Raw genomic sequence first — 15132 nt, 5'->3', positions numbered from 1 at the left:
GTTCCAAAGATTGTCTGGTCAAGTGCCAATGCTGATTCCCCTTTCTCAATGAAAAAGACAAGGCATAACAAAACTTACAGGCTTACAAGACATCACATCATTAGAACAAAATCAAGGCATAAAGCTAGACATATTTTCCAGGCTGCTGTTCTTCCAGGAAAACGCCTTTCCTCCTTAATGAAATGTAGTAGAGGTTTCTTATACTTCTAAACTGAAGAAGCAAATCGTGCTTATTTCTAGTGGGATAGAAGAAGGTACTTAAGAACAGAATGTTGGGAAAATATGTGTGTCACAAATGAACAGTAACCCAATTATTTCAAAGAAAACTCACAAGCCTCCTTCATCCTTACTTGTAAAGAAATACCTACTTATGCCCTTTACCGAAATTCTGATCAACAAAGTTTAGAATGCATGTTCACTGGTACTAAACAGACAGGTGGTCAAATTTGCCTTTGTTATGGTCTGGTTAATGACCCTTGGGTCTGCATAGGAAATTCTGCCTTTTTTTTTTCTCCTGATGAGTTTTACTTACTCAGAATCACACTTATCCTTCCAAAAGCATAGAAGCATTACAAAGTGTGTCAGTGCTTACTAAAGGCTAAAATCTTGGATTCCAAACAGCTATTTCCCCACTTTTCTAGATTTCCTTGTATTTAGGGCACTCACCTATTACACACCCCTCATCAGATATATGTACCTGAACTTAACAAGCAAACAAGAAGAGAAAAAGAGGCTTTAGGAAAAACGGGTTTAGACATGGGCATACCATTTGCTTTCTGGTATTTGCAAAGCAAATGGTGATTTCTACAGTTCAAGATATTGCACATTAGATCATTCTACCCTTGGCTGGATGTTGGGTCACAATTTTTGATCAAATCTAACCATGTTATTATCAGTGTAGCTCCAGTACAGTGCATGCAAACTTTGAAATACATTCTAAGCCTACTTTCAGACATACAAGAAATAGGATGTCTGTGAACAAAGTATCTGCTTCATACAGTGTTACTTCCCTGTGCTTATAAATCTGGTAACAGTACCATAAATTAAGGCAAGAAGTTAGTATTTTAAGAGTCTGTTTTAAGAGAGGAAGCAACAGCAACATTTGTTGCATATGGAAGGAAAGCACGTTCTTTCCTTACCCTTGTATTTTCAATGTACAATCCTAGGATACGAAAATTCATGAAAAAAAACTTCCCATAGGTACATATGCACCCTGGGATAATTTAAATTGGAAGCACACTTTTGAAGTGGGTCTTCTCATTTTTTCCATTTACCACATTTTGGTTCATAGTGCTGAGAGATACCTGTTGTTTCATCCAATAGGTAAGTCCAGACTGGAATATGCATTGCTAAGATTCAGCCTAAATGCAACAAGCAGCCAGTTCATCAACTAGACAAACGGACAAAAATAAAACTCCAAAATGCCTGTAATGTGTCTGGGATGTACTGCTTCCCAATGAAGATACAGTATGCACCCATTTTCTGGGATTCATTTTTTACCTCCATGAAAATCCTGCATACAGAAACTTTTAGGTCTCTAGCTACCCATATCTGTCATATTCTGCAAATAAGGTAACAAATAGTGAAATCTAAATCAACAGAGCTTTTCATATAATGGATGTCAGTATTCACCACAGCTTCTAACCTTGTGGCACTTCCAGCTCCTGTACTTAACACATACACAGAGCCCACTTTGAATCCAATAAATACTTTTGTGGAATAATCAAGGAGAGACCCTCCATTCTATAAATTCACCCCATTGTCAATCCCACTGAAATTAAGTCACCTGTATCAACATTCTTGATGCTTTGCTGCATTCCTTTCTTCATTAAAGAGGGGACTGAGATTGCACTGCACTGTACTCAGAGAAAAGCAACCACACCACTGCTATTGGTACACTTGGGGCATATGCAGGATCTTTTCCCCTCTTCCTTGGTAAGTAACTTATTCTTTTGCATATTCCATGTTACATGGTTAGGCCAGGTACTTGCAATTGCCCAGCAAAGCCCAAACCTCTGGGAAACTGGAAGAATATTCATGTAGAAAATGACAGCAACAGAATCAAGTTTAAGCAGTTGAAAGGTGTATCTGAAACAGAACAATTCTGTACATTTCCTCAAATAATGAATATTCAGGGATGAAAAAAAAGTTTATCAAAGCCACTAAGGAAACCAGATATTTGACCCATGATTGCTTGCTGTTCCTGCAATCACTTAATCTGATAAAGAGCTCTAAGGTCACGGAGCTGAAGCTAAAATGAGTATAATTCAGTAAGAACTCACCAGAAATACCATCATCACTATTACAATCAGAAATTGGTTCATGGTACTGTCCATGCTATTTGGACTGAAATAGCCCTGCCCTCAGGAAACCTGTCTTTCCAGAATTCTGCCAAGTCTGTGCAACAAACACAACTCAAGGAACCCCAGCTAGTGCTCCTAGTATACTTCAATCCTGTCAATCTGTTGAGAACTTTTGCCAACCACCACCACCACCAATGGCTACTTGGAAAGGGAGATCGTTGTGGTTCTGACATTTATTCACCAAGAGCATAACTCCAATATGTAGTATGTATTTTGTTTGTAGTTATATGTAATTATATGTGCTTTGTTTGGTTTTGTTTCCAAATGATGTTTCCCTGAACCCCATTCTTTTAAGCTGACACCTGTTCCTTCACTAGACTGCACTACATGAAATGCCTGTGTATTCTCCAATTACTCACATATGGTACAGCTCTAAGTTTTCTGTGCAAAATTCGGAGGTTTTGAAAAAAACAGTGAGAAGTAGTATAGCATTATTTCCAATGAAGATTACTTTTCTTTTTTTTTTTCTTAAATTTTCACCTGCAGTATGTTCAGTTCATAACTGTGATCAAGCTTCTTACTGCTCTTCAGTTTGGCCCCTGAATAACTATTTCTGTTAGAGTGTGACTTAATATGAAAAATCAGTTGTTCTACTTCTTTTTTCCTTTTTAATATTATTGGTCACAGAAAGATTTTTTTTACTTTGGTGATAAATAGTCAAGTAAGTTTGTTCTATTAAAAAAAAAACCAAAACAAAATCAAACCATTTTGACCATAATTTGCCGTTCAAAATAATTTATGAAGCGGTACCTCTTGGCCTTTTATTTGCATAAATTATACAACAACTATAGTTTTTTTTAGACAGTGAGATGAATCTGTATTTAGTACTTCAATCATTGTTCTCAGGGTTGGAAAAGTCTCTGTTACTGATGGTAGACTCTTGTAAGAAGGTGAAATACTGAAAGAGAAAAAAAAAAGTTATTTTTTGATGAGTTTTATAATTTACCTGCAAGTTAACACATTAACTTAGACTTCTTTCTCCAACAAATTTGGGACCTGTGTCAAGAATCAATCCCATGAAACAGGCTTGGGGCAAAGTGGCTGGAAAGCTGCAGGGCAGAGAAGAATCTGTGTGTCCTGGTTGACAGCAGCTGAACATGAGCCAGCAGTGTGGCCAAGAAAGCCAATGGCATCCTGGCCTCTATCAGCAGTAGTGTGGCCAGCAGGACCAGGGCAGTGATTGTCCCCCTGTACTCGGTACTGGTGAGGCCACACCTCAAATCCCATGTCCAGTTTTAGACCCCTCACTGCAAGAAGGACACTGAGGTGCTGGAGTGAGTCCAGAGAAGGGCAATGGAGCTGGTGAAGTGCCTGGAACACAAGTCTTAGGAGAAGCAGCTGAGGGAGCTGGGGTTGTTTAGCCTGGAGAAAAGGAGGCTCAGGGGCCACCTTACTGCTCTCTACAACTGCCTGAAAGGAGGGTGTAGCCAGGTGGGGCTTGGTCTCTTCTCTTATGTTAACAAGGGGCAAGACCAGAGGAAACTGCCTCAAGTTGTGCCAGGGAAGGTTTAGATTGGATATTAGGAAATATTTCTTCATGAGAAGGGTGAAGACATTGGAATAAGTTTCCCAGGGAAATGGTGCAATCACCATTCCTGGAAGCAATCAAAAAGTGTGTGGATGCAGCACTTGTGGACATAGTTTAGTGGTGAACACAGTGCTGCTGGATTAGCAGCATTGGAAGTTGGACTCTATGATCTTAAAGTTTTTTCCCAACCCTAATGATTCACTGATTCTCAGAATGTTGTTCACAACCAGCTCTTGCTTTTCATGATGCCTCTGTCACCATACAAAATGAAAACAGTGACTACATAGAAGAGCTTTCAAAAGCAGCAGAAGTTAAAGAAGAAATGTATTGCTTTAAGTCTTCCAGCCTTATTTAGCATATCCACTATTATTTGTCTACTACAGACAAATTAGACACTGAGGCTAATTATCTTCATATTATTACATCAAGTCCTTTGGGCTGTAGTTCTTCAGATGGTTTTTTTTTTTCTCTCAACAAAGTCAACTTTAGCATTTTCTCCACTTTGGCTCATTTCCTCACCTCATTTCCTCATCTCTAATTTGACCCAGCAATACTCTAGGTTGTACTATCCTACAAATGGTATTGATTAAAAAGAAATTGTTTTGGCAAGTTTATTTTTAACACAAATGAGCTCCCTGATATGGTTTGACATGGATTCCCATAAATTTCAACACAGCTGAGGGAGTCAGAAACACATGAGTAGCACTGAAATGGCTTAAACTGACTTTATTCCCAAGAGAGAAGTTTCTCTTTGGTAAAGATATGTCTTAAAAAAAAAAAAAACAACCCACAAAACAAAAACCAGCATGACTAGAGGATTAATAAAGAAGAGTACATAATTGAGAGAATTACAGAAAAAATTGTGGGAACCATAAATATTTTATATTTCTAAGACAAGCACGTCTCAATATTTGTGCAGACTACTTTTAATAAAAACCACAACTTGGTACACATATAGTTTAGAAATGTCAATCCTTAATGATTACTGAATTTGACTCATTTACAAGTAGATTTTTAGCCTGAGTTTGACAAAGATGTCCTTGAATCTTATTAGCCGTCTTCATTTAGGAAGGGATTTTATAGTCTAGTGAAATTCACCAGGCTCAGAACCCCTGATAATAAACAACACTAACCAGTATGAGATACTCGGCACTAAGAGCAGCTGCTGAGTTCCACAGTGTCTAGGAAGCTGGACCAGACCTCAGGAGATGTGATCTAAGATCATGTTCAAAGCAAGGTCAACCAAAAAGTCAAATCAGCATGTCAGGGCTTTATCCTGCCAAGTCTTGAAAATCTCCAGCGGTGGAGACTGCACAGCCTCTTTGGGCAGTCTGCTAATGAAAAGATTATGCCAAGTCTAAACGTCGTTTCAACTCATGCACATTTTTGTCTCCCCACCAAACACTCACAGTGTCTGCAAAGCTGCTGTTAGATCAAAGCCTTATCTTCTCCAGGCTGAACAAGCCCAACTCTCTCCACCCATATTGGTGGCTCTCAACTGAATTTGTTCTGGTTTATAATCTAGTTTATCAGTCTTTACTGCAGCTGGATGCAGTACTTTAGGTGTGGTCTAAAGTGCTGAATAGCCCCTAAATCTGATTATCCAAACACCTTCTTAATCCATCTAGTTTGTCCAGACCATAATGTGCTATATTGATATGAGAGTACTGCAGGACTCCTTGCTGAAGTAAAAATAAACAACATTGATTGCTCTCATCATCCCCAAAAGTCAGTTCTTACCACAGAGAACCATCACTGGGTCAAACATTTCGTAAGATGACATTGATTGCTTTCTGTGACCGTTTCCTTCATATAAACTGAAATGCTTTCCTAGAAGCATGACTTTCCCAGGAACCAAAATGAGGCTGACCAGCCTACAGTTTCCCTGGGTTTCCTTTTGGCCTTCCTGAAGAGGAACTCAAGACTTCCTTTCCTGCACTAACCAAGAATGTCCCCTGACGTGCACCATGTTTCCAAGATTATAGATGGCCCTATAAGGACTTTGGACAACTCTCTCAGAACCCTTTAAGTGTCTTGACCCTGACTTGGAAGTATACTAGAACTGATGGTGTGTCTGGCCTGATTTTTAGATTTTGTATGGTTAATAACCAGTAGGGGACCAATCAAATGCACCAGATTCATAATATTAATTCCTTGTCAATGCATGCAGTATTAAATTATAAATTCACATGAAAATCAAAATTTTAAAGCATTGCACAGAAGTCATGCACCTATACTAAGTAATGTAATTCTCCGTACTCAAAATGTCCATCTACTTTGAAAACACTTATTCTCTGAATCAAAATAGCACTAAAGGATAAGCAAATTACTGTGGATATGTAGTTTGAAGAGATCCATAAGAATTTTTAAAAAAGGTCAAAATTTCCCCTTGCTTTGTTCACTCATTGACAGATCTACTAATGATAAGCCATAATATAAAAAGATAAATTTGACCCACTGGACAAAATGAAGAAAATATTAACCCAAATAATTTCCCCAGGGGATAATATATAACTGAATGTCTGGACTACTAACTACTCTGTTAGACTAGAAATACACTACTATGTGTGTAAATGCAAATCTTGTCTCATCAATTCCAAAGAGCGTTAAAAAATACACTGAATCCTTTACTAAACTCATAATTTCTAAGTAACATTTCTTAGTATAGGTTTGAGTTTTACATATAGTCTTTCATATTTTATTTCCCCATTCCCTATCTGAACAAAAAGATTTACCTTTTTAGATTCATCCAGCTCCTTGCTATTTTGCTAAAAGCTTCAGACCCTGGTGCTGTCATGGCTTCAAAATCAACCAGCTGAAAATGCAAGAAAACAAAAAAGATATTAAGAAATTACAGAATTTTTAAGTTCTCTAACTTGAAGAATGGCTTTGAGGGCTTTGCTACCTATGTTCTTGGTAAGACAGGAGTAAGCTTACGAACCAGTCCGTGCCCTGACTGCTTTGTCCCTCACCATCAGTTTGAAGTCAGCATTCCCGCCAGGCACTAAAATTCTCTGTGGGGTTTGCACACCCCACCACAATACTCGAAGCTACACTGGCCATGGCTACTGAATGACCTGCCAGGCAACAACAGGACTCTTGACTACTGTGCACCTTTGACTTCAGAGCAGCCTGAAAATGCAGGCTGTCATAAGCCTGGGACCAGCTTAGCCCTTCTAACAACTCTGGCAAAAAAACAAATTCCAGTTTCATTCAACCGGGAAAAACAACCTCTTCCACATTGTGAAAACTTTCCTAAAAAACAGGTTTATTCAGATTCAGGAACTCTGTTTCAGGAAAAGCCATCAAATGTAAAGATGTCCCCAGTGTTCCTATAAGTCAGAAATCCTGTTTAGTAGTAATCCTGAAACTCTGCTTGCTGGCATAAAATCAGTCAGCAAAATACTACTCTATCAAGTCCTAAGAAACTGCTTAAGAAAGCCCACGTAAGTATTTTACCTTAGCTTGAACTCCCTCAGAATGGGGAAGATACCAGCTTCATGGTGTACTGAAAAGCTTTCTTGCTGCTAAGCAAATGCAGTTTGCTCCTAAAACCTACTAGAGTTCACTGTACTCAAAAGGAGTACATTGTTTTCAGGGCTTTCCAGAACAAAATAGAAAGTCACCCTTTCTTCAGTTATCCATGCAGGATATTTTCTTCAACAACTTGGATTCTTTTGAAAATACTTTAAAGAGTCAGGGGTGTTCTCACTCCTTTCATGCTGTAAAGGTAATGCAGCTAACAACCCCCAGTTGTTGAAGAAAAGGAAACCACTGAGCAAGGTGGTATAATACTCAAATGTAGTCACTTTATTGAGCACAGTGGTATAATATTCAAATTGAGTCACTTAAAAACTAGGACTTAATTTAAATTCAGCAGAATACAGAGGGGAAGGAGAAATCAAAAGAAGTTGCAAATCCATTTCTACTTACCAAGCCCTAAAAGCTCTACAATACACTGAGAGTACAGACAGAAAATCTCTGCTGTGTGCCAGAAAAGTGACTTTTCCTGCCCCAGTATTCTCAGAACCCTTCTCAAAGCAAGCTGAAAAGAGCATCTCAGCCCACCAGAAATGCTTCACTAACAGATCTGTAATTCCTATGAGACCATACTGCTACAATTTGACAAATCCCAATTATTGCACATACCATCTCCAAATTCACCTGCTGTCAGAATAGCAATGGAATTTTCAACACTCTCAGGCTGCAAGACATCACAGACTGCAGCTAACCCATCTCCAGCAAATAAGCATGCAACTTCTTTTTTTTTTTTTTTTATTCTTACAGCTCTTTCCCCACACTTACAAGTATTACTTCCTCCATCAAGACTGAACTAGTGTACTTCGGTATTTTGATACTTGCCTTTCCTTTAGGAATTTTTCCTGATACTTCTTTTCCACTTGCCATTAATGCTCCCATTATCACTGAATAAGCTATCACACTAAAAGAATAAAATTAAAGACAACAAATGGAGTAGAAGTCTTTCCATAATGCTATTTAAGACTACAAAACAAATGGAACATAGCATTGTTTCATAGAAGGCTAGTAAAGATTACTGTGCTAGTTATTTTAGAAGAAAAAAAAAGCACAAAACACGTAAAAGGTGAAATCACTGAAGTTATGAACCTATGGGGTTTTACTACCATTTCTACATTAGTTAGAACCATATTTTTAGACTTCGGAGTTCTTAAGACTCCACATGGCTGAAAACAAAGCAAGCTCCTGTTCCCAAGAAGATTAGCTGTAGCCCAGAAGAGTTTATGAACTCTACTGCAATAGAGCTAGAGGCACTGTAAAGCCGTTCAGTTATTTCATTTTTTTTTTGAACTGTGGATCTCAGACAGAATTTCTCTTAATTTTTACATTCTATAAGAAAAAGGGAAAACCTGATTATAAAATCCCAAAATCTCAGGGTTTTTTTCATATTGAACTGTATCTAGTAGTAATATTAAAGATATTAAGTGCTTTGTGGAACAGAAACGCATAAGTCTTAGATGTAACCAGGTTTGCATTAAACTAGAATTCCAGTTGAAGAGTTCTGGGACATACGGAACTTTATCCTGTGGTTTCATTTAGTGACCCGAACAGTTGCAACAATTTACTAAAATAGTATTTTAGTGTATTTTATTAAAATAAGTTATGTCAAAGTATATTTCATCTTAAATACACATTTCAGAAAAGCCTCAAGTGAAATGAGTGGTGTAACACAATATGGATTAGAAAACCAAGCGTTACAATTTAAAAATGACGCTTCTCAATGTGTGAGCTGATGTCTATAAATACAGACTACTCATCATTTTAAATAAACATGCAGCTATGAATAGTTACCATCAGCAATTACAAACTAGCTTTTAAAACAATACTAAGTCAGTTCCCATTGTCATGGCAGCACAAAAGGAGAGACTGTGAAGGGCACACAGGTCTATTAAAAATAATATTAATATTAAAAAATATATTAAGATACTGCAACACACGGACATTGTACAGCATGCATCCAAGGTAAAAGACATGATGAATACAAACACTAACCTAGATCCTCTTGAAAGTGGCATTAAATTATAGAAGTAATAAACTAGTGACAGGATCAAGTTGCAAACAGCATCTACTTCCTAAGAGGAAAAAAAAAAAGTGTGAATTAGAGGTAATTTAATAGCCAGGTAGTAACTTATAAAGGTACACATATTGCAAAGTCTTACGTTACTGAAATTACTGTCTTTTTAAGAACCATTTCAAATGCGAAAATATCAAATTGTGAAGTTGAAGTCTGACTAACAGATGTTTAATCAAACTACTTTGTTATATCCCAAATGTAGTCAGATTCTCCTTGCACATCAAATCAGCACAAACACAGTTCTAGTGCCTGTCATGAATTCGTGTTACTCATCTTATGTGTAACCACCATGTGCCAAATCCTGAACAGTACTTACAGGGATGATGACAAAGGTGAACACAGACCCATGAGAAAAATAAGAAAAAACCAGAACACACTGTGATATTGAGACCTTGCCTGGACACCCTCTAGTACTTCAGGCAAAGCACAGCAAATTTTACAGTTACAGAAAGAATTACAGCAACTTCTTATGGTATTCGTTAACTGGGTTTAAGTAACTTTATTACTTAAGAACTCTGTCAAAAAGTATTAGAATAGGGACTACAGAAAAGAGAGTATAAAAGCATAAAAGGATTTTTTTCAAGGAATTAATAATTCCTTGAACAGCCTTACCCCCAGCTCTGCAGACAGAATTAGAATTTTTCCTTTAGCTGTTAAATCCTTATATAGCGCATCTATTTCTGCATGATACAGCTGTGTTCTCTCTTCTGTCGTCTGAGTTTCTACTGAAAATAGTATGTTCCCCACTCTATTAAGCAGATGGAAAAGAAAAGGAGGAAAGAAATTTTTTGAACAGAACTTGATGCATATCCAGGGTAAATTACAAATCTACTACAGTTACACATCTCCTTTTTCCTATCATCTTCCTTAAGCAGGAGATGTGTGCATTACTTCCCCAAAAATCAGTGAATTAAAAATGCTACATCACATTCTAAGTCTGAAAGAATATCTAAAGACTGCCACCAAGATACCTGACAAGCATTAGCGTTTCACTTAAACTGTAGGTAAAAAATAAGAAATATCAAATTTTAAAATATCTTTACAGACTTAGGATTTTGGTATAGAATGTGGAGTGTAGTTTTTCTTCATTCCTAAACTACCAAAACGGGATTGTTTTGGTATTAAAGCATAGTTACAAACTATGGATCAAAACAGACTGAGTGATACTGAACAAAGGTCGTCCAGAACAAAGTTAGGCTATTTACTGACACCAAAATATTTTCCGCAAAATAGTGAGGCCATACACTTAATGCCATTTCACTGTATATAGGCCCGTTATTTAGAATGTAAAATGAAAATCCAAGAGATACACTAACATTCTAGCAGGGAAGTTTGGCTTCCATGCCACTCATTGAAAGCAGACAAATTCTGGGAAAAATCCCAACGCATAGAATTTTAAATTTGATTTTAAAAAGTTTTTATTTAATAGTAGGACAGCACTTCTAGCTTCAGACTTGCTCATTCTTCAAAAAGACAAGGAATCAGAATCCATAACGTGAGAAATTTACTATCTCACCCAGAGAATGTATTCTCATACATGCAGGTACTATTTAAATTTTCACTTGCAGCTAGAAGGTCTGCAAACATCTGAATCATAAAAAAGGCCAAAATCTCAAATAGAAGAGAGTGTCTTCTACTCTTAGACCACAGAAATTTCCATTCCATTCAGGATTTGTCAGTCAACACAAAAGACAAGGTCTCACAAGAAGAAATGAATTTTGATATGTATAAAGACTGAGGTATTTGATAGTTTTCCCCTTTAGGCATTTTATAGTCTAAGCTGAAAAACAAGGTCTCTTTTCAATTTTGTGCTGTATGTTAGAGAATCAAGTCAACCAGGCTTACACCATCAGTGTTATCCATATTCCCCTTCTGTTGAAAACACAAAAGGAATCAAGTCCTCAAATGAATAAACTTTAGTTACTTACAAAAATGCCACTAGTAAAAAACAAAACCCACCTTATGCACACAGAAATGGCATTTCAGACAATTAATTGCTAATTAAGTTCATCATTACTTCATGTACCCTAAGCCCTGAAAATAGCAAACATACTTATCTCCCGTTATTGTAATTGTGAATCCATCATATTCTTTCCCTTGATCCTTCAAGCTGGGGACTTTTGTGTTCACAGTGAACCCATCTCTGGTTTTACTGTTAAACTGCTTTCAAAAGAAAAAAAAAGTAATATTAGAGGTAGCAGAGACAGACTGCCTACCTATTGCTTTGAAGCACCTAAAATATGTGGAATAGAAACGAAAACACACAAACTTAGGGAACAAAACAAAGTTTCTGTCAGCAACATTATTTCATTCATCCTTTATTTCCTTCTGAATGAAAACCAGAAATACTGAGGCATTCAACTTTATAACTAAATGGTGAATAAAAAGCGCTGTTTATGAAAAGCAACTGTACAAAGCAGTTCAAGTTGTACAGATTTCTCCCCAAGTTGCATGTTGATGGTAACCTTTTGGTGCAACAGTGTAAATGCAGAAGCAGGAATTTGAGACCCCATTTTATGTTTACACTAAGAAGTGTCTGCATTAGTCCAGGTGTGAATTCCAGAATACAACTCAAAGCAAAAGTTTCTTAACTGTGATCTAGTTTCAATTGATGTTCATCCTCATCAGAAGGAAAATATCTCTAGGTTTAAGAATTTTACAAAGCTACATTATCTAAGAGTTACACTGTAGCCAGAGACTTGTATAAACCAGGCAGAACTGCATTTAAGTAAAGCCAAAAGCCCAGCTTTCCAATACAGCATTCTCCAGCTACCCATATAACCAGATTACATCACTATTAGAAAGACTTTCATTTTATATAGGCACTAATAATGACTAGCATGCACTAGTGTTTACTCAGGCAGTTATTTATATTAACCCAAAACCTGTGATCCAGGATATTTTAAGAGAAGCTGCATTTATTTTAAAGAAACAAAAAGCTTCTAATGAGACAGCGTTCCACTTTGATACAGTTTGGAATGGGATGCAGGGGACTCAAACTGGACTGAAATGTACAGGTATGGAAACTGGGAAGAATACTTGCTGCCAGTTAAGACATTTACTTTGAAATAATAATGTACAGTGCACTATGTTTATATATTTTCATCATTCTGCTAGAGTAACCTGTATTTTTAACTCTACTAGTAGCTTTTTTTCTGGCCTACAATTCAAAAGGAATCATATTAGATATGATTCCCTAATGAACAAATGAGTATTCCCTACTTGCGCATTTGTATGTCAGTAGGGAATACTCATTTGTTCACTCAACCCAACATGACTACCTCTTCAGCAAAAACTTTTGTTTAGGTTCAGTTTGTATCCACTGGCTTCATCTTTCAAAGCCAAGAACAAGACAGTAATATAAAAAGGACCTCTGAAATTAGGGTGTCTTCAAAGAACATACTTTCACAACACATTATAAAAACCCATACAAAAATTTAGTGCTTAAGCCACCTAGCTCCTGCAAAGATAATTGTAGTACACGAGTGAGCGCTACTACCAAGAACACATCCAAAGCCAGACAGTCTGTCAGGAGTAGCAGCAACGCAGCTTCAGAGAACTCTGCTCTATGGCAACCCAGCTGCTTTGCTTACATACTAAATTCCAATGAGGACACACAAGATAAGAAAGCAATGAATTTCTCTCTATTTAGCATGACTGTTTCTTCCCAAATTTTACTCTGCTCTAGTTAAAATCTTGTACAATCCTTTAAAAAGACATACTTTGTGACATAGTTTCCCTAAACCCAAATACTTAGACACTGCTCACCCTAGATTCATTTGGAGGAATGGGGGGAATAGGTGAACACCTTTTACTTAAACCCAGCTCAAGCCTTACTATATAAGTTGAGATAAGAGTATAAATCATTTTGCAGGTCATATATCCAAAGCCCTTCTACAAAGACCACCACCACCAGGAAGAAAATCTACAAGTTTCCCACCTCTTTTTTGCCAGGTCTTCCTAAGCACGAAAATGTTATCCAGGATTTCATTTTAGCTATCAGTCACTAAGGGAAACTATTCCCCCACCTCCCCATGCCAGGTCCACCACATACTGACCTGCACCAATGAACCTAAGTAAAAACAGCTTCCATATTCCTAATCTTTCAGGCACATCAATCAATTTTTTCCTCCCTATTGTACAGGCATAGAATGAGCCCACTATGGCAGATCTGATCACAAACCCTCTTGGTTGAGAAGGCTGGCTTCAAAGAATTACATTCTACATTTTGTTTTCTGATCATTTTGTTACCAATTCACAGTTAGGCCAAGGATTTCAAGTATACATCACCCATTTACACATATCAAAGGGAAGGTCCAACCCTACATATGCAGATTTGGAGTAACCTGAACTACTATTTCCAGTTACTCATTTTAAGTTTATACACAATGGTTTTATTCTGAGGAACTGAATATCTCCCAGAACACATTTTATTATTTTTACCATGTATTAAAGTTTTTCTATAATTTACCTTCATTATGGGAAGAAGATCTTCTACCTTATGTACCTTTTCCAAAGCTTCTCGAACCTCTAGCAGTCCTTTTGGATTATTAGCACTGCAAAAAAATTAAATACGCAATACAACAGTTGAACTTAAGTAGCATTTCTGGAAATTCACCTACCTTTAACCTAATCAGCCATAGTGAAATAAGTTATTTAAAGTTACTTATTTATTTTCTGGAAATTAGTTCCTTTATACTTGTCCACATGCTCTCCTGTATTTCAAAAAGTTTATCAGCTCAGGTTATTTTTTTCAGCTTCAAACCTCAATTCTCTAATCAACTCCTCTGTCTTACTCTTGCTATTGGCCGCTCTAAAGCATCAGTGTTTGCATGCGTGTGTGTGGGCAGGGGGGTCTAGATAAGGAAAGATAGAAAGATAGATAAGGAAGTAGAAGAGGCTTAACATTAGAAATATTCTTCACAAAATACACGCATCTGTGTAGCCTCAAAGGCAAGTAAATACTTCAGATGCAGGCACAGCTAGATCATGAAGAAACCTGTTGAATTACTGCTCTAATAATTATTAATTACACTATACCAGTTTTTAAGAACAGCATTATTTTAGAAATCAAAGCACCAGTTGGTCTGGTTTAAGGTCAAATGCTACTGGGTGTACTCTGAACAAACTTCCTAGCAACAGAGGACAGACTGCCAGTTACCACAGAACTCATGTATTTTCAGCAACTATCACAAATTTTCTAAAATGTAAATGTTTTCAGCTGTTGCAAGGATTTTCTACACTTTCATTTTTTGATATTTAAGTAGTATAATGAGATTGAAAAACAGAACTCAGTATTTAATAAAAGTTACCAGGCCAAAGGAAAATTATAGGATTTAAAGCTAAAAGAGCTTTTTAATTTATGTTATCGAATACTGAGCCACAGTATTCAGTACAGATGCCAACATCAATTTTCATATTACCTTTAGTCACATTATTTCATTCAAAAGCCTACAACTCTCTTCAGTTCCAGGACAGCATCTACCAACCCATTTATGTAACAGACAGTAAAGGTTCTCTGCTCATTTAAAACTACTTGCCAGAAACGTGTTTCAATGAAAATTACCTTCTATATCTTCTTTTCTCTTTTTTCCTCACTTCTTAATAAATTAATCTCAATAGTCAGAGTA

General features: G+C 36.9%; 1 protein-coding gene across 3 annotated transcripts in view; it reads right to left on the bottom strand.

Annotated features, from left to right (window-relative positions):
• Positions 1–3125: 3125 nt before the first annotated feature.
• The window catches only part of TTC13 (tetratricopeptide repeat domain 13), a gene marked incomplete at its 5' end in the record, with an annotated part of 40900 nt that continues 28893 nt past the window's right edge, over positions 3126–15132 (bottom strand). Inside the window, 7 exons of one of the 3 annotated variants that reach the window (XM_082303355.1) lie at positions 3126–3261; positions 6627–6706; positions 8254–8332; positions 9421–9500; positions 10115–10250; positions 11556–11665; positions 13974–14058. In XM_082303355.1, coding sequence (XP_082159481.1) covers positions 3138–3261; positions 6627–6706; positions 8254–8332; positions 9421–9500; positions 10115–10250; positions 11556–11665; positions 13974–14058 — 694 coding nt within the window. In that variant the 3' untranslated portion in view covers positions 3126–3137. The remainder of the gene's footprint in view (positions 3262–6626; positions 6707–8253; positions 8333–9420; positions 9501–10114; positions 10251–11555; positions 11666–13973; positions 14059–15132) is intronic. The other 2 variants (XM_082303354.1, XR_014227376.1) reach the window with 2 other exon arrangements.

The sequence above is a fragment of the Coloeus monedula genome, assembly GCF_965178545.1.
Source record: "Coloeus monedula genome assembly, chromosome: 2".
NCBI lineage: Eukaryota > Metazoa > Chordata > Aves > Passeriformes > Corvidae > Coloeus > Coloeus monedula.
This window is presented reverse-complemented; position numbering and strand designations above follow the sequence as displayed.